The following is a 25,515-nucleotide window of genomic DNA, read 5'->3' on the forward strand; positions in this document are numbered from 1 at the left end:
AGAGAGAAAGAAAAAGAGAGAGAAAGAAAAAAGAGAGAAAGAAAATGAGAGAGAGAGAAAAAAAGAGAGAGAAAGAAAAAGAGAAAGAAAAAGAGAGAAAGAAAAAGAGAGAGAAAGAAAAAGAGAGAGAAAGAAAAAGAGAGAGAGAGAGAAAGAAAAAGAGAGAGAGAGAGAAAGAAAAAAAGAGAGAGAGAAAGAAAAAGAGAGAGAAAGAAAAAGAGAGAGAAAGAAAAAGAGAGAGAAAGAAAAAGAGAGAGAAAGAAAAAAAGAGAGAGAGAAAGAAAAAGAGAGAGAGAGAGAAAGAAAAAAAGAGAGAGAGAAAGAAAAAGAGAGAGAGAGAGACAGAGACAAGATGGAAAGGGCCGGTCAATAGGGACCGATCGGCACTCTGACCGTGACCGCGCTGCTCCGACGAATCCTCGCAGCAGGGAAGAATGGGGAAGATTCGGCCGACTTGCTTTGGGAGGTACAACCACCATGAAGAGGCGTCCCCGATAGTTGTCGGTTAGTGAGTTTACACTTGTCTGAAGGAGGAGTGTTGAAATGATTGCACCTGATATCTACAAACATTGGGTACAAAACTTAATGAACCAGGTCCCTGCCGTTAGTTTTGCCAAATGAGGACCAACAACACCTCATTGAATAACTGGTTATGAATTAACAATTCTATATTTTACCGACTGTCCCAATATCTTTGAGAAATGGCTGGATGGATGTGTCTACCATAAACAATTTGTGTTTACAAAGCTATGACCCAGACCTTTTTCTTTCTCTAAACCATTTTATCTTTTTCTTTGAGTTTCTAAACCCTCATAACACATTGCCTACTGCCCCTTTGGGCACAGCAAGGAAGGAATGTTGGCAACATTCTTTATCCTTATTTTTTTGTCTCATTTCCAGCCAAAACGTTTAAATTATGCATTGGTATACACAAGAGGACCGTTTGGAAAGTGTGCAATGCAAATGTAGAGTGAAGGCCTGCTCCGCGTGATTGCATGTTGCAAAAGGCTTTGACGGTGGACTCACATTCATTACTTTGGAAATTATATCCGTGTCAATAGAACGATCCCAGCTGCCACTTAAACTGCCCTTCATTGTGCAAACAGAGTTGCCAAAACGTCACTCTCCTTCCCACTGTTCGGTGGCCTACTTTATTACGCCTCACACTAGCCTAGGCTTAAGGATTTCCGTTTATCCATCGGCAGAATTGTCCGTCCATTGTCATTTATTGCGTAATGGTGAATATGGCAATCCATTGATGTAGTTGGCACCCACGCATGGTTTTAAACTTGAGTACTGGGAATTCCCAAAGGATCTTGTATGCCATCTTTATAGAACTGTACGATAGGGGTTTTTTAAGAGGCTCGTGCAGGAGCTCGGAAATATAATTGATCAGGAGGTAACAAAATAGGAGAGAAGAGAAGAGAAGAGGAGAGGAGAGGAGAGGAGAGGAGAGGAGAGGAGAGGAGAGGAGAGGAGAGGAGAGGAGAGGAGAGGAGAGGAGAAGAGAAGAGAAGAGAAGAGAAGAGAAGAGAAGAGAAGAGAAAAAAAGAAAAGAAAAGAAAAGAAGGACGGAGAGGGGAAAGAGAGGGAGAAAGAGATATAGATAGAGAGTGGGGTACAACACCAACAGCAGGACTGAAGGACAAAATAAAGGGTAATTTGGAGAAATCTTGGGCAAACCACATTTCATAGTTGGCTTCCAAGGCCTGTTGCTGACTGGGCATCGTGTGTTGAACAAAGCCCTTCCTTGGCAAACCTGAACTCCAATTCTCCTCCAAGGCCTTCATCCACTGCTTGATGGAATGCTGCACTGGGATGGCTCTCCTGCCTCACACATTGATCAGCCTGACGCTGTGGAAACCATGTCCTCAAGATCATTGCAATCTCCCGTGCTGAAGCTGAGTCTATGGGCCGATCATTTCACTATCACACAGACAGGTCGGTTGTCTCTCTGTCTTCTGCCGCATTCTTTCAGGTCCTGTACCCTGTGCTCTTTCCGTGCTTATCGTCCCACCCACCCCTATCTCGCCCCCAAATTATGACTGAGTTGGCCTTGGATTCCAGAGGCAGACAGTTTGAGGACCAAGGCAGGATGCCAGACGGTATCAAAAGCTTGAGACATGTTTGGAGAGACGGCCCTGATCTCCTGTCTGACATTCAGGGCTTCCAACCATTGTTGGGTGAGTAGAAGCAACATGTCCAAGGTGGAGTGACCTTGTCTGAAACCAAATTGATGATTTGAGATAAGGTTATTGGAGAAAAGGAAGGATTTCATAACAACTGCGATGATCGATTCCATGACCTTCCTGATAAATGGAAGTAAGGTAATTCGTTGGTAGTTAAGGTGATCAGTTTTTGCCCCTTGAAATATGACCAAGGGGAAATTATTGGGTGAAAAGAGCAGAACGAGGATGTGCAGGAGCAGCAAAGCAGGATTTGAGGACACTTGATCCGATTCCATCCGGTCCAGTTGCAGAGTCAGAGTCGAGGGTTGAAAGAACCTTCTCTACCTCCTCAGGTGCAAAAGATAGAGTGCAGGGGCAGTTTGGTGAGAATGGGTAAGGTGAGTACGGAGATGGATGAGTTAAGGACAGGATTTGGAAGCAACCACAGAATTGAAGTAGTCGGCAATTTACCAACAGACGATAAAATCTCCGGTTACCATTTATCATTGAGAGAATGAATGTTACTCTAAACATGACTATTGCATGATTACCTCCGCCACGCAAGGTTATGTTTACACCCCTGTTTGTTGCTTGTGAAAATCGAAGATTTTTCAAGTATATCGATCTGTCGCGTGTGTTATTAAAAAAAGATATATAGTGTAGCGGTTACCGCTGGATGCACACAATCGCCTTGCACCGGCCAGAACACGGCCAGACGCGCCTCTCCCGGGCATGCCCGGACTCACTGTTCCCGGGCACGCCCGAACCTCCCGGGCACGCCCGGTCTCGTCTTTCCCGGGCATGCCCGCTCTCGCCTTTCCAGGGCTCGCCCAGAGCGTCCGGGCATGCCCGCTATCGCCTTTCCAGGGCTCGCCCAGAGCGCCCGGGCACGCCCAGCCTCGACTTGCCAGGCCGCAGCCAAACACGCCTGGGCAGGTCCAGACTCGCCTTTCCAAGGCTCGCCCTTGACACCCGGGCATGCCCGGTATAGCTTTTGCCGGGCAAACTTCCCGACATAAATGTGTATATATATTGCTGCCCGATAAACGGGCTTGTCAGAATACCTGAGCTGTTTTGTTTCAATAAAGCAACTCGGACGAATTCCGTCTTTGGTCGCGTCAATTCTTTCGACTCGCGTTGGAGCGCAGTTCCTTCATTGGTGACCTACCGACATGGATACGGCAGTGACGCTTAAACTGCCTACCTTCTGGGAGGCTCACGCGGCTGTTTGGTTCGCTCAGGCGGACTCTCAGTTCGCCCTGCGAGGCATCACTGCGGACGACACCCGCTTCCACCATGTTGTGGCGGCGCTCGGTTCCGCCACCGCGGCCCGCGCCTTGAGCCTCCTCGAGCACCCGCCGGCTGCTGACAAATACGACGCGCTGAAGACACTCTTCCTCGACGCTTTCGCCCTCTCACCGGCAGCACGCGCACGGCGCCTGCTCGCTCTGCCCGAGCTCGGCGACACGCGCCCGTCAGAGCGCATGGACTATATGCTCTCGTTGCTCGGTGAGCACTCTCCGGATTTTCTGTTCCGCGAGCTGTTCCTTCGCCAGCTGCCTCACCCGGTACGCCTCGCCCTGGCTGGCACGTTGATCACGGATTCCCGCGCCCTCGCCAGGGAAGCCGATAAGATCTCCTCGGCGGGCCAGCACATCGGCGCGGTTACCTGGAGCCCGCCGCCGTCCGAGGCGACGCCCGAGCGCCCTGCGCGGTTGGAGGCCGAACTGCCGGTGCAACTGGCGGCCGCCACGCCGCACCGCCCGCTTCCGACACGACGGCCGGGGCCTCCACCTGACCGTGCGTGGTGTTATTACCACGCCAGGTTCGGACACAAGGCTCGGACGTGCCGGCCCCCGTGCACTTTCGGCAGGTCGGGAAACGGCCGGGCCGGCGTTCATTCCCAGCCATGAGCGCCGGCCACTCGGGCAACTTGCTGTTTATTCGGGACAAAGCGTCTGGGCGGCGTTTCCTGTGTGACACCGGCGCCCAACTGAGCGTCATACCCGCCTCCGAGCAGGACAGGCGGGACGCCGTTTGCGGCCCCTCTTTGGTCGCTGCTAATGGCTCGGCCATACGCACTTTCGGCCCACGCGTCGTCACCCTCTGCTTCGGCAGCCAGCGTTTTCAATGGACTTTTGTGACCGCCTGCGTCCCCATGGCTTTGCTGGGCGCCGACTTCCTCTGCGCGCACGGGCTGCTGGTCGACGTCAAACGTCGTCGCCTTGTCAACGCCGAGACCTTCAGCTCCCTGGCGTGCACGATGAGCAGCTCCGCGCCGACCAAACTGGCGTGCGCCCTCCCGGCAGCGAACGAGTTCGCTCGCCTGCTCGCGGAATTCCCGGCCCTCACGCGGCCGACGTTTTCGGCCGTCGCGGTGCGGCACGGGATCGAGCACCACATACCCACTACGGGCCCGCCGGTCTACGCCAGGGCCCGCCGGTCTACGCCAGGGCCCGCCGCCTCGACCCGGCCAAGCTCGCCGTGGCGAAGGCCGAGTTCGACGCGTTGGAGCACCTCGGCATCGTGCGGCGCTCCGATAGCGTGTGGGCCTCGCCACTGCACATCGTGCCAAAGCCGGGGGGTGGATGGTTCCCGTGTGGTGACTACCGCCGTCTCAACGACGCTACCACCCCCGACAGGTACCCGATCCCGCATATTCAGGACTTTTCCGCCCGTTTGGCGGGACGGGTCATCTTTTCGAAAATTGACCTGATACGGGGCTACGACCAGGTACCTGTCCGGGCGGCCGACGTCCCGAAGACGGCCGTCATCACGCCGTTCGGCCTGTTCGAATTTTTGCGGATGCCGTTTGGCCTCAAGAACGCGGCCCAGGCGTTCCAGCGCTTGATGGACGGCGTGCTGCGCGACCTGCCGTTTCTTTTCGTCTATCTGGACGATATCCTCGTCGCCAGCACGTCCCGCGCCGAGCACCTCCTCCACCTCCGAACACTGTTCGGTCGCCTCAGCGAGCACGGCTTAATTGTCAACCCGGTCAAATGCCACTTCGGCGCGACGACCGTTGACTTTTTGGGCCACCGCATCACCAAGACCGGGGCCGTGCCGCTGCCGACCAAGGTCGAGGCCATCACCAATTTCCCGCGTCCCCGTTCCATCAAGGCCCTCCAAGAGTTCCTCGGCATGGTGAATTTTTATCACCGATTCGTGCCCCGCGCTGCTCAGCTCATGCGGCCCCTTTACGAGGCCCTCCGGGGCAAGCCGGCCAAGCATGACATTGTTTGGTCCGCAGCCATGGACGGGCCTTCGCCAGCGCCAAACGGGCCCTCGCCGACGCAACGCTGCTGGCTCACCCGGTGCTCAACGCGCCCATTGCCCTCACTACGGACGCCTCCAACTACGCGGTGGGCGCCGTCCATGAGCAATGGGTGGACGGGGTTTGGCAGCCACTCGCTTTTTTCAGCCGGCAACTCCGGCCGAACGAGTTAAACTACAGCACGTTCGACCGCGAGCTGCTCGGGCTATTCCTGGCCGTTCACCATTTCCGACACCTCCTGGAGGGCAGCCCGTTCACGGCTTTTGTCGACCACAAGCCGTTGGTCTACGCAATGGCTAAGGTCACGGAGCCGTGGTCGGCCCGCCAGCAGCGCCACCTCTCCGCCGTGTCGGAGTTCACCACGGACATCCGGCACGTCGCCGGCAAAGACAACGCCGTGGCCGACTGTCTTTCTCGGGCCAGCGCGAACGCAGTCCACCTCGGCGTGGACTTCGCGCTCATGGCGGCCGACCAGACCACCGACGCCTTGGTGCAGGCACTCCGTGCGGCGGACACGGGCCTCCGCCTGGCCGACATTCCCTTCGCGGGCACCGTCCTGCTCTGCGACGTCTCCCAGGGCCAGCCTCGCCCCATCGTGCCCGTTTCCTGGCAGCGCCGCATCTTCGCCTCCATCCACGGCCTTTCTCACCCGGGCCGGAAAGCTTCTCAGAAGCTGGTGTCGGCGCGTTTCGTCTGGCACGGCCTTTGACGAAACATCCGCGACTGGGCCAACGCCTGCACGGCCTGCCAGCGGGTCAAGGTCCACCGCCACACCCAGGCTCCGCTGGCACCTTTCGCCATGCCTGAACGGCGTTTCGACCACGTCCACGTGGACCTGGTGGGTCCTCTGCCCCCCTCGCGGGGGTTCACCCACCTGCTCACCATGGTGGACAGGACCACCAGGTGGCCGGAGGCTGTGCCCCTCGCCTCCACCACCACCGCCGACGTGGCGCAGGCGTTCATCGCCACCTGGGTCGCGCGCTTCGGCGCACCAGCGGACATCTCGTCCGACCGCGGCCCACAGTTCACGTCTGAGCTTTGGGGCGCGGTCGCCCTTTCGTTGGGGGTCACGCTGCACCGCACCACGGCCTACCACCCCCAAGCCAACGGGTTGTGCGAGCGGTTTCACCGCTCCATGAAGGCCGCACTCATGGCCGGCCTTCAGGACGACGGTTGGGCCGACCGGCTGCCGTGGGTCCTTTTGGGCCTTCGCACGGCCCCCAAGGAAGACCTCCAGGCGTCCGCCGCCGAGCTCGTCTACGGCCAGCCGCTCCGCGTCCCGGGCGAATTCGTGCCTGACGCTACCAGTCCCTGGTCCGCTGCTCGCCAGCGCTCGGACCTCCAGGAGGCTGCCCGACGATTTGCCCCCGTGCCGACGTCCCGCCACGGTGGCCCCCAGTCCTACGTCCCCCCGGCGCTTCGCACAGCGGAGTACGTCTTTGTGCGTCATGACGCGCACCGGGGGCCACTCAGGCTGCCGTACGACGGGCCCTTCCGGGTCCTGCGACGGGGCGACAAGTCTTTCATCGTCGACTTCGGCGGCCGGCCGGACCGGATTTCTGTGGACCGCCTCAAACCGGCGCACATGGACGTCGACCGACCACCACGGTTGGCCCTTCCTCCGCGGCGAGGCCGCCCCCCGTCCACAGTTCCCCCCGCTCGACCACCCACCACCACGTCGGACCCCTCCCCACGACCCTCCAGGGGTCGCTTCGGCCGGGTCATCCGGACCCCCCTTAAATTGACCCTGCCGGTGCAGGTCGATTCTGGAGGGGCGTGTGTAGCGGTTACCGCTGGATGCACACAATCACCTTGCACCGGCCAGAACACGGCCAGACGCGCCTCTCCCGGGCATGCCCGGACTCACTGTTCCCGGGCACGCCCGAACCTCCCGGGCATGCCCGCTCTCGCCTTTCCAGGGCTCGCCCAGAGCGTCTGGGCATGCCCGCTATCGCCTTTTCAGGGCTCGCCCAGAGCGTCCGGGCATGCCCGCTATCGCCTTTCCAGGGCTCGCCCAGAGCGCCCGGGCACGCCCAGCCTCGACTTGCCAGGCCGCAGCCAAACACGCCCGGGCAGGTCCAGACTCGCCTTTCCAAGGCTCGCCCTTGACACCCGGGCATGCCCGGTATAGCTTTTGCCGGGCAAACTTCCCGACATAAATGTGTATATATATTGCTGCCCGATAAACGGGCTTGTCAGAATACCTGAGCTGTTTTGTTTCAATAAAGCAACTCGGACGAATTCCGTCTTTGGTCGCGTCAATTCTTTCGACTCGCGTTGGAGCGCAGTTCCTTCAATAGCATGATATCTCAAAAAGTTGTGGACGGATTATGACAAAACTTGGTGGGTGAGTTGTGTAAGTGACAAGAACAAGCCGATAAGATTTTGGTTCAGGTCCGAATCCAGATCCGGCCTATCAGTGGAATACAAAACATAAACTGTTCAGCCTGGTGGAGGTGAGCGCTCTACCAAGTGCCGTGCCAGTTCCGTCTGTTTGTCTGTCAATACCCAACAGTCCTCCAGGTCAAAATTTTAAACCGATCTTCATGAAGCTTCACCAAACGGTAGGGTTGGTAATAAGCAAGAAGCCTATTGATTTTGAGGTCAAAAGGTCAACAAAGGCCAAAGGTCAACAACATAGGCCAAATTTCTAAAATTGTCAATTTTCATCTGATTGACTGGAAATTTGAAGAGGATTTGCATATTTGGTCATTAAATTCAACCACCAAGTACTTTTGAGGTCAATAGGTCAACATAGACATGATTTCTAAAATCCTCAATTTTCATCTGATCGAGTTGAAATTTGAAGGGGATTTGCATATTTGGTCATTAAATTCAACCACCAATTATTTTCAGGTCGAATTTGTTTTAGGGATTTCGGAAGTATCGTGCTCTGCACGAGGTCTTTCTTGTTTGTTTGTGCATGAGCGCAATATCTCAAAAAGTTATGGGCAGATTCAGACGAAACTTGGTGTTTGAGTTGGGTATGTGACAAGACCAAGCCAAATCGATTTTGGTTCAGGTACAGATGCAGATCCGGCCTTTCAGTGGGATACGAAACGTAAAGTGTTCAGCTTGGCGGAGGTGTGCGCTCTACTGAGTGACGTTCTAGTGTGTTTCTTGGTCTGGTTTTGTGAAATAAATCAAACCCAACATATTGAATCTTTTTATATATATATATATATATTTTATACAAGATCGAGGCTCGTGTAAGAGCAAACATTGATCACAAAAAATACAAACTGACACATAAAACATAAAACAAATGATAAAGGGAGTGGGAGAACAAGATGGAGAGCAGGGACATCGGGAGATCTGTGGGAGGGAGAGGGCTTGGGGGGAGGAGGCATGGGAATTTGGGGGGGGGGAGGGGAGAGGTAAAAAAACAAATGGACACTGCTTGGACTTCCAGGAAAGAAGTCGGTATTTCAAAAAAGTGAATCTGGGGTGAATTTAGTGGGGGTAGAAAAGATCAAGGTTTTGGATGGGGGAAGATAGATGGTGGTGAACAGCTGCTTTAAAGACCTGGAGAGAGGAGTGGGATTGAAGAGAGTGAGGGAGTTTGTTCCAGAGCCGGGAGAAAAGAGGAATGAAAGAGTGAAGGTGAGCAGAGAGTCTTGATTTTGGCAGTTTAACCATAAGAGGGTTGCAGGCAGATCTTGTGCGACCTGTAGGAATATTTGGGGGACAGAGCCCAGAGAGAGCTGGGGGGGGGGGGGGGGGGGGGCAAGGCCGGAGAGGAGTCGGTAGAAGACGGAAAGACCACCAACCTGCCTGCGGTGAGTGAGTGAAAGGCCCTCGGAGTTAGTTTCATCGCGGGAGATTCCAATGATTCTGAAATGAATTCCAATGATCCAAATTCTGAATCTTACACGAAATGAAGAATTGTACATAAATACGGAAAGGGGTGGAGGCCTTAGCTCTGCATAATATATTAATAGTTTGTTAATTTGAATTTCTTCGTTTCTGTTTCTTTCCTAAATCGCTGCTGACATTTTTGCTAACGGCTACTGGATTTGTCCCTTGTGTGTGAAGGGCTGTCAAACGGAATCCCTCCATGCCAGGTCACCACTCATTCCAGACCGACCCTTCTTGGTTGTGTGGAACATCCCATCAGAACAGTGTGAGCCTCGTTACCGCATGAAGTTCGACATGAGTCCATTTGACCTCGTGTGTTACCCAAACGAACATTTTAAAGGACAGAGTGTCACGGTGTTCTATCATGATCGTCTCGGACTTTATCCTCATTACAAGGCAGACGGAGTCCCTGTGAATGGCGGACTGCCACAGAACGCCAGCCTACTAAGACATTTGGACAAAGCGAAAGAGGACATCGAGTCGTACATGCCATTGGGCAGTCCGGGGCGCTTGGCCGTCATTGACTGGGAGGACTGGAGGCCTCAATGGATTAGAAACTGGGATAAGAAAGATGTCTACCGCCTGCAATCACGGCAGCTTGTCCACAAGATGCACCCGGATTGGCACGACGAGCTGGTCAACAAGCAGGCTCAGTGGGAGTTCGAAACCTCTGCCCGGCAGTACATGCTCGAGACCCTCTACCTGGGTACAAGTTTGCGCCCTGACGCGCTCTGGGGTTTCTACCTGTTCCCAGACTGCTACAATCACGATTACCAGAACAACTTTGCTGGATATACAGGACATTGTCCTGAAATTGAGATATTGAGGAACAAGGAGCTGGAGTGGCTCTGGCAGGAGAGCACGGCGCTTTTCCCGTCCATATACATGCCACGACAACTCCGCTCGACGACCAATGGGAGGAAATTTGTGCAGCACCGTGTTCTTGAGGCACTACGTGTGGCTCAGCTAGCTCGGCGCCACCATGCCCTTCCCGTCTTTGTGTACACACAACCTGTTTACATCTATGCTGGTGCTATCGAGAGCAACTTCAAGACCGAGGTGATTGAGCCTGGATTGTGTAGAATTCTGGTATTTTTGGTCACATGATGTTATTCTCCAGATATCTTTCGACATGCCTCTTGTGATTGATCATGCTAAAACGAGTGTTGGAGTAGGAATGACATTTATCAAGAATATTCAGGAAAAAAAATAGTCAGGGGTTGGGGAAAGAAGACTTTGCTTTGTTTAGAGAGGTCGTGTGAGTCAATGGGCTAAGATTGTGTTGTAACGGCCAATAGTTATTGTCGGGTGGGCCACACATGAGCATGTGCCTTAAACCATCATGCGTAGCCAACCCAGCAGTAACCATGGGATGTTCACAAGGCCTAGGCCAAGGAGTGGCTCAATGAGACGAGCGACTTTCATCATCACGCTAGGTGATTTCATCATCAAAAGAAAAACAAATAGAGATACAGTGCATTCAGAAAGTATTCAGACCCCTTCACTTTTTTCACATTTTGTTATGTTGCAGCCTTATGCTGAAATTGTTTAAATTCATTTTTTCCCCTCATCAATCTACACTCAATACCCCATAATGACAAAGAGAAAACAGGATTTTAGAATGTTTTGAATATTTATTTAAAAAAAAAAACTGAAATATCTCTTTGACATAAGTATACAGACCCGTTGCTATGACACTTGAAATTTAGCCCAGGTGCCTCCCATTTCTCTTGATCATCTTTGAGATGTTTATACACCTTGATTGGAGTCCACCTGTGGTGAATTCAATTGATTGGACATGATTTGGAAAGGCACACACCTGTCTATATAAGATCTCACAGCTGACAATGCACATCAGAGCAAAAACCAAGCCATGAGGTCGAAGGAACTGCCTGCAGAGCTCAGAGACAGGATTGTGTCGAGGCACAGATTTGGGGAAGCCTACAAAAATTTTTCTGCTGCATTGAAGGTTCCCAAGAGCACAGTGGCCTCCATCATTCTTAAATGGAAGAAGTTTGGAACAACCAGGAATCTTCCTAGAGCTGGCCGCCCGGCCAAACTGAGCAATCGTGGGAGAAGGGCCTTGGTAATAGAGGTGACCAAGAACCCGATGATCACTCTGGCTGAGCTCTAGAGATCCTGTGTGGAGATGGGAGAAACTTCCAGAAGGACAACCATCACTGCAACACTCCACCGATCTGGGCTTTATGGCAGAGTGGCCAGACGGAAGCCTCTCCTCAATGAAAGACACATGAAAGCCCACAGAATCTTGTTTCTCACAGTCTGAGAGTCCTTTAGGTTCTTTTTTGCAAATCCAAGCGGGCTTTCATGTGTCTTTCACTGAGGAGAGGCTTCCGTCTGGCCACTCTGCCATAAATCCCAGATCGGTGGAGTGTTGCAGTGATGGTTGTCCTTCTGGAAGTTTCTCCCATCTCCACACAGGATCTCTGGAGCTCAGCCAGAGTAACCATCGGGTACTTGGTCACCTCTATTACCAAGGCCCTTCTCCCCTGATTGCTCAGTTTGGCCGGGCGGCCAGCTCTAGGAAGAGTCCTGGTTGTTCCAAACTTCTTCCATTTAAGAATTATGGAGGCCACTGTGCTCTTGGGAACCTTCAATGCAGCAGAAAATTTTTTTTGTAGGCTTCCCCAGACCTGTGCCTCGACACAATCCTGTCTCTGAGCTCTGCAGGCAGTTCCTTCGACCTCATGGCTTGGTTTTTGCTCTGATATGCATTGTCAGCTGTGAGACCTTACATAGACAGGTGTGTGCCTTTCCAAATCATGTCCAATCAATTGAATTCACCACAGGTGGACTCCAATCAAGGTGTAGAAACATCTCAAAGATGATCAAGAGAAATGGGAGGCACCTGAGCTAAATTCCAAGTGTCATTGCCAAGGGTCTGAATACTTATGTCAATGTGATATTTCAGTTTTTCCTTTTTAATAAATTTGCAAAACTTTCTAAAATCCTGTTTTCTCTTTGTCATTATGGGGTATTGAGTGTAGATTGATGAGGGAAAAAATGAATTTAAAAGATTTCAGCATCAGGCTGCAACATAACAAAATGTGAAAAAAGTGAAGGGGTCTGAATACTTTCTGAATGCACTGTACATTCAAAGTACACCGCCCCCATGCCAAATAAATAAATAACGTATCCATCTGCACTACATTGCCGGGTGCCTTGGGTGCTTGGCGATGCCGCAGTGCAGCACATGCAGGTGGAATTGGGAGGGAGCGATGTACAATAATTATTGATTGATTCATTGCGTAATTCAAATATATAAATAATTTGTCGTTAAATAAAGAATTTCCGAATCAATTGGCTAATAGCATATCTAAACCACCACGGTTTCATCCGAATCTGTAGCTTTTTGAAAATTAATTGAGTAATTGAAAAATGAAATAATTAATCGATTAATTGATTAATCAATAAATCAAAAATACCCTTTACAGCCAAATCACTTGGTCATTGTCGAGTTCAAATATCAGCTTCCTAACTCAAAAGGTGCCTGAGATATTGCCCAGATGAGAAAAAAAAAGTACTGTACTTAATTAATCGATAATAATTAAGGAATGAATCAATTAATTGATTAATCAAAAAACCAAAAATACTGTTTTTGCCAAAGCACGTGCTCACTATTGTGCCGAAATTTCAGCTTCCTCGCTCAAAGGATGGCTGAGATATCACCCGGACAAACAAACAAACAAGAAAGAAAACAAGTACAGATATATTAAAAGTACACCGCCCCCATGCCAAATAAATAAATAACGTATCCATCTGCACTACATTGCCGGGCGCTTTGGGTGCTTGGCGATGCCGCAGTGCAGCACATGCAGATGGAATTGGGAGGAAGAGATGCACAATAATTGATTGATTCATTGCGTAATTAAAATAAATAAATTATTGGTCATTAAATAAAGAATTTCTGAATCAATTGGCTAATAGCATATCGAAAGCACAACGGTTTCATCTGAATCTGTAACTTTTTTGAAAATTAATTGAGTAATTGAAAAATTAAATAATTGATCAATTGATTGATTAATCAAGAAATCAAAAATAGCCTTTACAGCCAAATCACTTGGTCATTGTCAAGTTCAAATATCAGCTTCCTAACTCAAAAGGTGCCTGAGATATTGCTCAGATGAGAAAAAAATAATAAGTGCTTAATTAATCGATAATAATTAAGTAATTAATTGATTAATCAAAAAAACAAAAAATAGTTTTTCCCAAAGCACGTGCTCACTATTGTACCGACATTTCAGCTTCCTAGCTCAAAGGATGGCTGAGATATTGCCCGGACAAACAAGAAAACAAACAAACAAGAAAGAAAACAAGAAAACAAACAAACAAGAAAGAAAACGAGAAACAAACAAACGGAGTGAAAACTGAGTACTCCCTTTCAGCGTGCGTCATTGCCGAGCCCCCTTCGGTACCCGGCGATGACGTCATGCAGCGCCTGGAGATGGCATAGGAAAGGAGCGGTGTACAAGTTTCACGATATATTTGAATCCCCATGGAATGGCATTGCCATTGTGCATTTGACATTGGTGCCCACTCCAAGCGCATTTACCCCCTTAGTATAAATTCGAACCAAGCTGTTCTGGCCTTCACATTTCGCTCGGCTTGGTTCTGGTTCAGTCCAACGGAACATTATAAGCACGCCCAACCAGAATTTGTGGACTGACACCACCTGTGGGGCAGATAGATCACCTTTTTTCTCATTACAATTGAGAGAGCTGGGATTCAATTGATAATCTGATGTGAATTGGCAGTCCTTCTGAGATGAGGTTGGGTTCCAGAAGTCCAGAACCTCTCAACCTCTGGAGGCCAATCCAGGGTCGTCACCACTACGTCGCTGTAACTTTGTATGATACGACAACCCATCGACCACAGAGAGAAACAAATAAATTGTGCCTTGTGCTTAATATCGTTAATACCCTCTGTCAAAAGCTTCCATTTCCTTCCCCAATGCATTACCTGCCTCTATCCTAGATAGATCTGGTGCATAGTATCGGAGAGAGTGCCGCACTTGGAGCTGCGGGAATCATCCTTTGGGGTGACATGAAATACGCCCAATCACGGGTAAGGCCTACCGACCTACAGTACATCCACACTTTGAGGCTTAACTCAGTTTTGCTTTTTTACCCTGTTATTTTTTTTCTCTCTACTTTGTGATTCTTTCTTCATCGCCTGTATTTCACTTTGTACACTTTGAGATGAGGGTGTACGACGTCTCTGAGTCGGACACACTACATAGACATGAGAAAGACATTATTAAAATGTTTAAGCTACAAAGATTCATCTATCTATAATTCCAGTAATCTCTGTATGTCTGTATGTCTGTGACCGCTGTTTCTCGACAACCACGGGTCCGATATACTTTAAACTTGCCAGGTATATTGCTGGGGACCCGAGGATGTGCCTTTTCAAGGTTTCATATTAATCGGAGAAGTAGTTACCGAGCTATGTCCAAAAAACGATTCAACCAATCAGAGAGCAGCGAGCTATCACGTGTGCCGAACGTGGCGAACAGACTCTGCCTCGGACGGCACATTTGAGAGCGTATTCATTTATTTCACGTTGGCAAACTATGTTGCCGTTAAACTATGTTTTAAAACTAATTAAAACTACTTTGCGATTCTTTCGCTTTCCTGCGCGTTTGTGCACGCTATGGCGATTTCTTTACCAAACTCCGCAAGCCGTTCGCTTTGGACCAAACCATTTCATGTAAATAGAGGGGGGGGATTGTCACCGTACTCGCAAGCCGTTCGCTTTGGACCAAACCATTTCATGTAAATAGAGGGGGGGGGGGGGATTGTCACCGTACTCGCAAGCCGTTCGCTTTGGACCAAACCATTTCATGTAAATAGAGGGGGGGGGGGGGGGGGGGGGATATAATTTTAGATATATATATAGTACGGGCATGCCCTAGTTCATTAAATGTCACTCATGATTTGGTCACACTGGTATGACCCTTAAAATCATTTTTATCTCACCTGGAACGAAGTTCAGGTGAGCTTATGGGATGGCGCGTCGTCAGTCCGTCCGTCTGTTCGTAAACACTTGCAACTTCTCCGAAACCGCTGAAGGGAGTGTGACAAAACTTGGCACAAATGATATTTGTTGTGTTGTGACTAAAGTTTGTTCACGACATTTAAAAAAAAAATCGGGGTCTAAGAGGGTCTACAGGGGGTCAAAGTGGGTCCAGGTTTGACCCCCCCCCCCCCCCCCCAAATAGGTATTTGCTGTTTCCTCTGAAACCACACACACAATTTTGATGAAATTTCACCACAAACCTTCATCACCTGTGATGTACCAATGTTTGTTCAAGGCATTAGAAAAATTGGGGTCTGAGGATGTATACGAGGTTGGGGGAGGGGGGGAGGGTTGCCCCCATAATAGGTCTTTTTTTTTTGTTTAAAATCTTATGATTACGTTAGTATGATTCTACCTGCTGCCCTGTCTTCTAGAAACCATTGAAATTGGTTTAAAATACCTTTAGTCAGTGCAGTATACTGTTTATTCTACCAGGTGAGCGCCAGGGGTATTGCCCCTGTTTTCAAGCAAAATGGAGGGATTTCGTCACTTCACTTGGGATGCTACAGATATTGATCAAGAATGGACAGGATTGATCAGAGCTAATTATGAATATACTCGTAACGTATATGCATGTGTGTTGTTACTTGTTATCTCCACATGCAGGTTTCAGGAGGTGGAACGGAACCCTCCCAGGTATCAAAGTATCAACCACTGTGGTTGGTGTGTTGGTTATTCCACTATAATATTTCTATGAAATGACTGCAATGTTATTATTTTAGCCCATCACTCTGTAAAATATAAATAACAAGGAACAGCAAGTAGATATTACAGATCCTCACCAGGACATGTAGATTTGTCCATTTTGTGCGTTTTGGGTCCTCAGGATATTAGGTGTTTTGGCTCCTCGTGGTCTTTTGGGTCTTTAAAGGACTTTGGGGTCCTCTGGGTCTTTGGGGCATTTAAGCATATTTAGTGTCATCTGCGTCTTTTGGATCTTAAAGGGCATTTTGGGTCCTCGGGGTCTTGAAGGTTCCTCTGGGTATTTTGGGTCCTAAAGAGTGTTTAGGTTCTAAAGGGTCTTAGAATTTGGAAGGGTCTGAGGAGTCGGAACTGGTCTTAGGCTTATAAAGGGTCTTTTGAGTCTTAAGGGTCTCAACGGGTCGTGGGGATCTAAAGGCTCAAGTGTTTTAGGTGTCTTAAAGGGTCTTAGTGGTCCGAAGAGTTTTAAGGGTCTTTGTGGGTCTTCATGGTCCTTGGGGTCATTGTCGTTTTAATGGGCCTCAGGATTGTAAAGGTTCGAAAGGGCAGTTGTGGTCATCAATGGTGTTAGGGTTCTAAAGGGTCTAGTGTAATCAAAATAAAGACCAATTACTGCACTGCAGTCACAAGAAGGAAGCCGGACATTAACAATACACACAAATACACACACACACACACACACACACACACACACACACACACACACACACACACACACACACACACACACACACACACACACACACACACACAAACACACACACACACACACACACACACACACCACACACCAACAGCTCTCTTATATAGTCGATTATCTTATCTGGAATTGGAATTCCAGATAAGCTGTCATCGTGCACCATCTGTCCGACCATCCGTTGCCTACTTCGACTTTCCCTGCCAAACCGGCTGAAATTTGGCAGCAAGGTTCCACTTCTGACCAGTAATGGGGATTGTAAAGCTCGTTCTGGTCACGTGACCGGAAGTGTGATGGTTGGTTTATAGGTTACTATGTACTAAGTTGCCAAGTAAGACAGTCGATCACTTGGGCAAACACATCTGTATTCAGCGACGGCCTAGTGGTTGCCTCAGCCCTGGACGAACACACACACAGACATACAGACAGGACCCAAAATATTAGCCTCCAGTATGGCTGACACCTGATTGGGGGGAATGGGGTAATAAAATACTGTGCATTTGGACTTGATCCAGTCCTTGTTTCACTTGAAAAGCCAATTAAGCTCGGCCCAAGGTTTCACGAAAGTTAGGGGAGGAATTTGGAACTTGTTCATCGTGCCGGCGATAGCTTGCCTACTCTTCACGAGCGACACAGTGGGATCTTCAACATCCACCGACAAATCCTGGCAGACTGGACGCTCAGTTTAACATCCATCCTCGGGACCAGGACGACAGATGACAGACCAGGATGGCACATGAGCCGTGAGCGTGCGTACCTCTAGGCCGTTGTGCTCTCATCATCTCATCTCATCTAGGCCGTCAATCTCATTTCATGTTCAGGAATCTCAGGTCATCCTCCAAACCTATGTGTAATCTTTTCTACCCCCATTAACAACGTCGGTTTATTTTCTTCTTCTTCTCCTTCATTTCTGATTCATTCATTCCTTTGGCCTTTGACACATTGTGGCCTTCCACAGGAGAGCTGCATTGGATTGAAACAGTACGTTGCAAACCAGCTCGGCACGTACATAACGAACGTGAGCAAGGCCGCTCGCGAGTGCAGCCGAGCAGTGTGCAACCAGCACGGGCGCTGTGCACGTCGCATCCCGTCATCCGAGGCCTACCTGCACCTGAACCCACACAGCTTCACCATCTGGCCTCCCCGTCACGAAGGTACAAGCTCTGATTTCCGACGATGATGACTGTCGCGTCGTGCTCTTTCCGTTTCGATTTTGAAAAGTCTTTAATCTGTGTCTGGATGTTCACAGGTGAAGGTTTCCTGGTCTCGGGCCGACTATCCAGGGCGGACTTGCGGCACTTGGAGCGCAACTTCGTGTGCCATTGTTACGTTGGCTGGGATGGTGAGCGTTGTGACTATTTGTCGGCTGCCATGGCCAGGACTCCGCTCTCGTTTCGCTGGATTCTAACTGTTGGCCTCATTACTCCCATTTTCTATGTCCTCTGATGCACCGTTGCCACTGGCTTCAAGATTTCAAGATTTCACTAACGCACATCCAGATTTCACCACCGAGGATTTTATACCAAGTGGAAATTTTACCACATTTCAACTCGTGATGCTTTTTTTCCTTATCAGACCGATAGGACAACCCTCAACTGTTGTGGGCGTTTGTAAGTGACACGAGAAAGAAATGTGGTTAATATTTTCTCAGAATGTCAAGGAACTTTTGTTAAGAGAACAGTGGTCTTCTTCAGACAAACAACCAGTTTTAATTAACCTGCCATCAATTAAATATATAATTCAATCAAAGTCACCTGACTTAGACCTCAACCATTTAGTAATGGGATGACAGAAGTTTCCGTTAGACTGGAAATGGCAGACTTTAGCCTTCATGTATGGCTGGTAGGAATGCTTTCAGCTGTCCAGCCTGGATGTGAATCCCAACCAGGCTATGGAATGTCATCCTGGTGCTTCGAGGGCAGGATGAGGCATCATTAAGCTGGGTGTCCCTTTCACAAGCATACAGTAACATCCTGGCAACCACACAAACCGGCATAACCACACCAACCGGCATAACCACACCAACCGGCATATCCACACCAACCGGCATAACCACACAAACCGGCATAACCACACAAACTGGCATAACCACACCAAACGGCATAACCACACCAACCGGCATAACCACACCAACCGGCATAACCACACCAACCGGCATAACCACACAAACTGGCATAACCACACCAACCGGCATAACCACACCAACCGGCATAACCACACCAACCGGCATAACCACACAAACCGGCATAACCACACAAACCGGCATAACCACACAAACCGGCATAACCACACAAACCGGCATAACCACACAAACCGGCATAACCACACAAACCGGCATAACCACACAAACCGGCATAACCACACAATCCGGCATAACCACACAATCCGGCATAACCACACCAACCGGCTTAACCACACCAACCGGCATAACCACACCAACCGGCATAACCACACAAACTGGCATAACCACACAAACCGGCATAACCACACAAACCGGCATAACCACACAAACCGGCATAACCACACCAACCGGCATAACCACACAAACCGGCATAACCACACAAACCGGCATAACCACACAAACCGGCATAACCACACCAACCGGCATAACCACACCAACCGGCATAACCACACAAACCGGCATAACCACACAAACCGGCATAACCACACAAACCGGCATAACCACACAAACCGGCATAACCACACAATCCGGCATAACCACACCAACCGGCAAAACCACACCAACCGGCATAACCACACCAACCGACATAACCACACCAACCGGCATAACCACACCAACCGGCATAACCACACAAACCGGCATAACCACACAAACCGGCATAACCACACTGCATAACCAAACAGTTCTGACAAACCACCCAGCATCACCTTTTGCCCAAGAACTGCTACAGCAGCACTGGTGTGGTAAATAATCTGGTACATTGACAATAATCCTCTGTGTCGTGGCACAAAATCACTCGTCATTACTGAATGAATATTGGACACGTGATTCAATGATTAATGTGGCATGCTGGTGTGGGGCGGAACAAGGAACGATTGGGGAATTTGTTCAGGGTGTTGTCAAAAACTCACTAACACTTCAGCCAAAAAAAACCGTGGGTCCTTTAATGTTCACGAGCAACCGATTTGGACGAGACACCTGCCCAAGTATGGCACAGGTGCTGACATAAATCTGCCTGTGAATCACAAGTCGAGGATGGCATGGTAGCTCACAACAATAATTTCGAAAACCGCATAACCCTGTAGTGCTGATTCCATCCTGCTGGTCATTAGGATTTGGAAAAGGCAGACAGTCAGTATTCCAGCACAACCCTGTAGTGCCGATTCCATCCTGCTGGTCATTAGGATTTGGAAAAGGCAGACAGTCAGTATTCCAGCACAACCCTGTAGTGCCGATTCCATCCTGCCGGACATTAGGATTTGGAAAAGGCAGACAGTCGGTATTCCAGCATAACCCTGTCGGGCAATTCCATCCTGCCGGTCATTAGGATTTGGAAAAGCCTGACAGTCAGTATTCCAGAATAACCCTGTAGGGCAATTCCATCCTGCCAGTCATTAGGATTTGGAAAAGGCAGACAGTCGGTATTCCAGCATAACCCTGTAGTGCTGATTCCATTCTGCTGGTCATTAGGATTTGGAAAAGGCAGACAGTCAGTATTCCAGCACAAACCTGTAGGGCAATTCCATCCTGCCGGTCATTAGGATTTGGAAAAGGCAGACAGTCGGTATTCCAGAATAACCCTGTAGGGCAATTCCATCCTGTCAGACATTAGGATTTGGAAAAGGCAGACAGTCAGTATTCCAGAATAACCCTGCAGGGCAATTCCATCCTTTCGGACATTAGGATTTAGAAAAGGCAGACAGTCAGTATTCCAGAATAACCCTGTAGTGCTGATTCCATCCTGTCGGACATTAGGATTTGGAAAAGGCAGACAGTCGGTATTCCAGCATAAACCTGGAGGGCAATTCCATCCTGCCAGTCATTAGGATTTGGAAAAGGCAGAGTCAGTATTCCAGCACAACCCTGTTGTGCTGATTCCATCCTGTCGGACATTAGGATTTGGAAAAGGCAGACAGTCAGTATTCCAGAATAACCCTGGAGGGCAATTCCATCCTGCCGGTCATTAGGATTTGGAAAAGGCAGACAGTCGGTATTCCAGCATAACCCTGTAGTGCTGATTCCATCCTGCCGGTCATTAGGATTTGGAAAAGGCAGACAGTCGGTATTCCAGCATAACCCTGTAGTGCTGATTCCATCCTGCCGGTCATTAGGATTTGGAAAAGGCAGACAGTCGGTATTCCAGCATAACCCTGTAGTGCTGATTCCATCCTGTCGGACATTAGGATTTGGAAAAGGCAGACAGTCACGATTCCAGCACAACCCTGTCGTGCTGATTCCATCCTGCCGGTCATTAGGATTTGGAAAAGGCAGACAGTCAGTATTCCAGCATAACCCTGCAGTGCTGATTCCATCCTGCCGGACATTAAGATTTGGAAAAGGCAGACAGTCAGTATTCCAGCATAACCCTGCAGTGCTGATTCCATCCTGCCGGTCATTAGGATTTGGAAAAGGCAGACAGTCGGTATTCCAGCATAACCCTGTAGTGCTGCTTCCATCCTGTTGGACATTAGGATTTGGAAAAGGCAGACAGTCGGTATTCCAGAATAACCCTGTAGGGCAATTCCATCCTGTCAGACATTAGGATTTGGAAAAGGCAGACAGTCAGTATTCCAGCATAAGCCTGTAGTGCTGATTCCATCCTGCCGGACATTAGGATTTGGAAAAGGCAGACAGTCAGTATTCCAGAATAACCCTGTAGGGCAATTCCATCCTGTCGGCCATTAGGATTTAGAAAAGGCAGACAGTCGGTATTCCAGCATAAACCTGTCGTGCTGATTCCATCCTGTCGGACATTAGGATTTGGAAAAGGCAGACAGTCAGTATTCCAGAATAACCCTGTAGTGCTGATTCCATCCTGTCGGACATTAGGATTTGGAAAAGGCAGAGTCAGTATTCCAGCACAACCCTGTAGTGCTGATTCCATCCTGTCGGACATTAGGATTTGGAAAAGGCAGACAGTCAGTATTCCAGAATAACCCTGTAGTGCTGATTCCATCCTGTCGGACATTAGGATTTGGAAAAGGCAGACAGTCAGTATTCCAGCACAAACCTGTTGTGCCGATTCCATCCTGTCGGTCATTAGGATTTGGAAAAGGCAGACAGTCAGTATTCCAGCACAAACCTGTTGTGCTGATTCCATCCTGTCGGATATTAGGATTTGGAAAAGGCAGACAGTCAGTATTCCAGCACAACCCTGTTGTGCCGATTCCATCCTGTCAGTCATTAGGATTTGGAAAAGGCAGACAGTCGGTATTCCAGCACAAACCTGTAGTGCTGATTCCATCCTGCCGGTCATTAGGATTGGGAAAAGGCAGACAGTCAGTATTCCAGCACAACCCTGTAGTGCTGATTCCATCCTATCGGACATTAGGATTTGGAAAAGGCAGACAGTCGGTATTCCAGCACAACCCTGTCGTGCGCAATCTTTATAATCACTGATTTATATTGAAGATAACATTGCATTCATTTTTGCACTTGGGTCATATCTGGGAACATGTGGAGGGAGCACATATTTTCCAGGGAAAGACAACCTTTTCTCCAAACAAAATTCTTTGACATCCTTGCACATTCGTTTCTAAGGACAACAGAATAAAGTGCAGGACTGCACGAAGGACTAGCACCGACATGTCGGTCTCTGCACAGCAATGGTTGCACCTTTGACCTCCGCAGGTTATCGATTGATGCTGCCGAGTCAGCCAATCAGGAATAACCGAGGGAGTCTAAGTTAATCATGATGGAATTATATTTTCCACATTCTCAGCAAGCGTCTTTATTACTCGGTGAAGCTGCTCACGCACGGATACCATTGCTGGCCAATGCTCAAGCAGCTGAAGAATAAGCTGTATATGTTGTGTGTGTAAACTGTTTACAAAACCCGTTTTGTTTCTCCGTCACCATAATGAACTTGAACACCATAATCTTTCCCATCGTTCGGTCAAGCGTTCCTGAAATTGGAAGATGCTCAATATGTGTAATAGTCAATAAGCAAATTGGTTGGTTTGCAAAACTTCCTCGTTTTTCTTTCCAATAATTTATCCGAAACACTGTTGCGTTAACAAGTCGGATTCTTCTTCGTGTTAACGAGAAGTTGATCTTCCCATCATTGGGTTAACACAAATCCACCCCTGGAGACAACCCATGGTGAGCCGTAATCACCGTACTTGGTTATATCTCCATCCACATTTACAGCCAAAAATAAAACTAACTAACTTACTACTACTAAGCAAGTGCACACTACTCCTACCTTATATGGGTATCTATAAAAGAAAATGACAAGAGTTTAATATATTGTGATAATAGATGTCATTGTACAGCATAAAGGGGATGACTATTTGCTGCCCGGTCGGTGTACGTTTTCTTCTTTGGCTTTGAGTGGCAACTTGATTCGAGAAAACACATGAACAGTTATGTTGTTGGGCCTGAGGTTGTGGAAGAGCCGCCATGGCCTTCACAAGGAGCGCTTGTGTTTTCTCACCAGACATATCTGAATGACACGTGTGTGGCTGTGAGCCGGTCCAAGGGATTACGGGTTCACATAAAGTACTTGTGGCGAGGAATGACAAAGGTGCTTCTGATGTACTAACTAGCAATGAAGTTTGTTTGGTCAGAATGCTGAGAGCTTCCCTTGTTGTGCCAACAAAACTATCAAGATGTAAGTTGTTTCATGAACCTGCATACGTGGGGTCAAATTGAAAATGCATTTCGAATTGACGATCAGAAAATGTTAGAGTTGATAGTTTGGATGATACACCGGGCAACGCACCGTACAACGGGCAACGCAACGTATACCAGGCAACGCACCGTATACCAGGCAACGCACCGTATACCAGGCAACGCACCATACACCGTGCAACGCAGCATACACCGGGCAACGCAGCATACACCGGGCAACGCAGCATACACCGGGCAACGCAGCATACACCGGGCAACGCAGCATACACCGGGCAACGCAGCATACACCGGGCAACGCAGCATACACCGGGCAACGCAGCATACACCGGGCAACGCAGCATACACCGGGCAACGCAGCATACACCGGGCAACGCAACGCATACACCGGGCAACGCAACGCATACACCGGGCAACGCAACGCATACACCGGGCAACGCAACGCATACACCGGGCAATGCGCAGCACACGGGGCAACGCGCTACACACACACCGGGCAACGCGCAACACACCGGGCAACACAGCATACACCGGGTAACGCAGCATACACTGGGCAACGCATACACCGGGCAACGCGCAACACACCGGGCAACGCAGCATACACCGGGCAACGCGCAACACACCGGGCAACGCAACGCATACAAGGCAATACACCGGGCAACACACCGGGCAACGCAACGCATACCAGGCAACACACTGGGCAGCGCGCACCGGACAACACACCGTATGCCAGGTAACACACCGCACACCGGGCAAAGGCATCACGCACTGCCAACACACCTGGCAACGCACCACACACACGAGATAAAATCAGATGTATATTTTTGTCCCACCATCGTTACTGTAACTTTACACCAAAATTTTTCTTACACAAGAGGGACATTTGTCACAAATTGATTGGTCATGCATAACTATTGATTTAAAATGTACTTTTGAATTTTATAAATCGCGTTTTCATTCATCGATCATTTAAATCGAGGTTGGTATAAGGAACCCACAATATTTTTTATTCCAACACAAATGGAATTTCCGATTTGCTGTTTACATGTGCACATTGGTAACTACAAGATATTGAATATTATTGTGACTATGCAGCTGATGTATTACGACGTACCATGGATGGTGAGGGTGAAAGTAAAGTAAATATGTTTTGATCTTATTTAACCTTGTTCATGGAACAAAACGGATGATTCTGTTCGTCTCTATACTTTGCACAATGACGCACCTGGTAAGGTTGACCTCGAAAGCGACAATATTAAATGAAAAGCTTAATTATCGTAAAAAAAACAAAAAAACAAAATGGAATCCTAACGACCCAGAAATGAAGGTGTGATTATGATTGATATATGTCGTTCTTTTTTGAACAAACTGTAGTTCAAATATCAAACTAACATGCTTTGACATTTGTCTTCTCGCTAAATCCGAATGCAGAGATTGGATACAGATTGCTAACTTATTTTACTGTATGATTATGTGGACCGAGTTTTGGCGAATTAAAAGCTTTTTCTTCAAAATGGCCGTTTCTGTCATTGTTCACTGGTAACCCAGCTTGGTGTACGAGTTTGGTGGTTCAAAATTTTACTCCCTTTTTGAACCACGTAACCGGTGGGTATTGCATGTGAATTTCAAGTGGAGTTTAACTTCTTTGCTGAAAGCAAAATTTTACTGTAGGTGATAATATTAACAAAGTGCGTTATAGTATGCACTGTCGCATCAGACGCCCAGCCACTCCTGACACCGGTTGTCATGTCAGACGCCAAGCTAACGCACACCTTCTGAGCCGAGGGTTCAATGCCCGTGAGTGTCCAGAGGGATGGAAGGAACATGCAAATCCTATTTACAATGGTAAGAAATAACCCGCTGTGGCGCTAAAATACCGGACGCCAACAACAACGGGGAACAGAAC

General features: G+C 48.9%; 1 protein-coding gene across 2 annotated transcripts in view; it reads left to right on the forward strand.

Annotated features, from left to right (window-relative positions):
- LOC137436462 (hyaluronidase-2) overlaps window positions 1-25,123 on the forward strand; it is an 89,013-nt gene extending 63,890 nt beyond the window's left edge. For both annotated transcript variants that reach the window (XM_078786449.1, XM_078786450.1), the window contains 4 exons: window positions 9,478-10,359; window positions 14,296-14,385; window positions 17,757-17,952; window positions 18,048-25,123. In XM_078786449.1, the coding sequence (XP_078642575.1) occupies window positions 9,478-10,359; window positions 14,296-14,385; window positions 17,757-17,952; window positions 18,048-18,244 (1,365 nt within the window). In that variant the 3' untranslated portion in view covers window positions 18,245-25,123. The remainder of the gene's footprint in view (window positions 1-9,477; window positions 10,360-14,295; window positions 14,386-17,756; window positions 17,953-18,047) is intronic.
- The last annotated feature ends 392 nt before the right edge of the window (window positions 25,124-25,515 follow it).

Source organism: Myxine glutinosa, chromosome 11, assembly GCF_964187855.1.
Source record: "Myxine glutinosa chromosome 11, kmMyxGlut1.1, whole genome shotgun sequence".
Taxonomy (NCBI): domain Eukaryota; kingdom Metazoa; phylum Chordata; class Myxini; order Myxiniformes; family Myxinidae; genus Myxine; species Myxine glutinosa.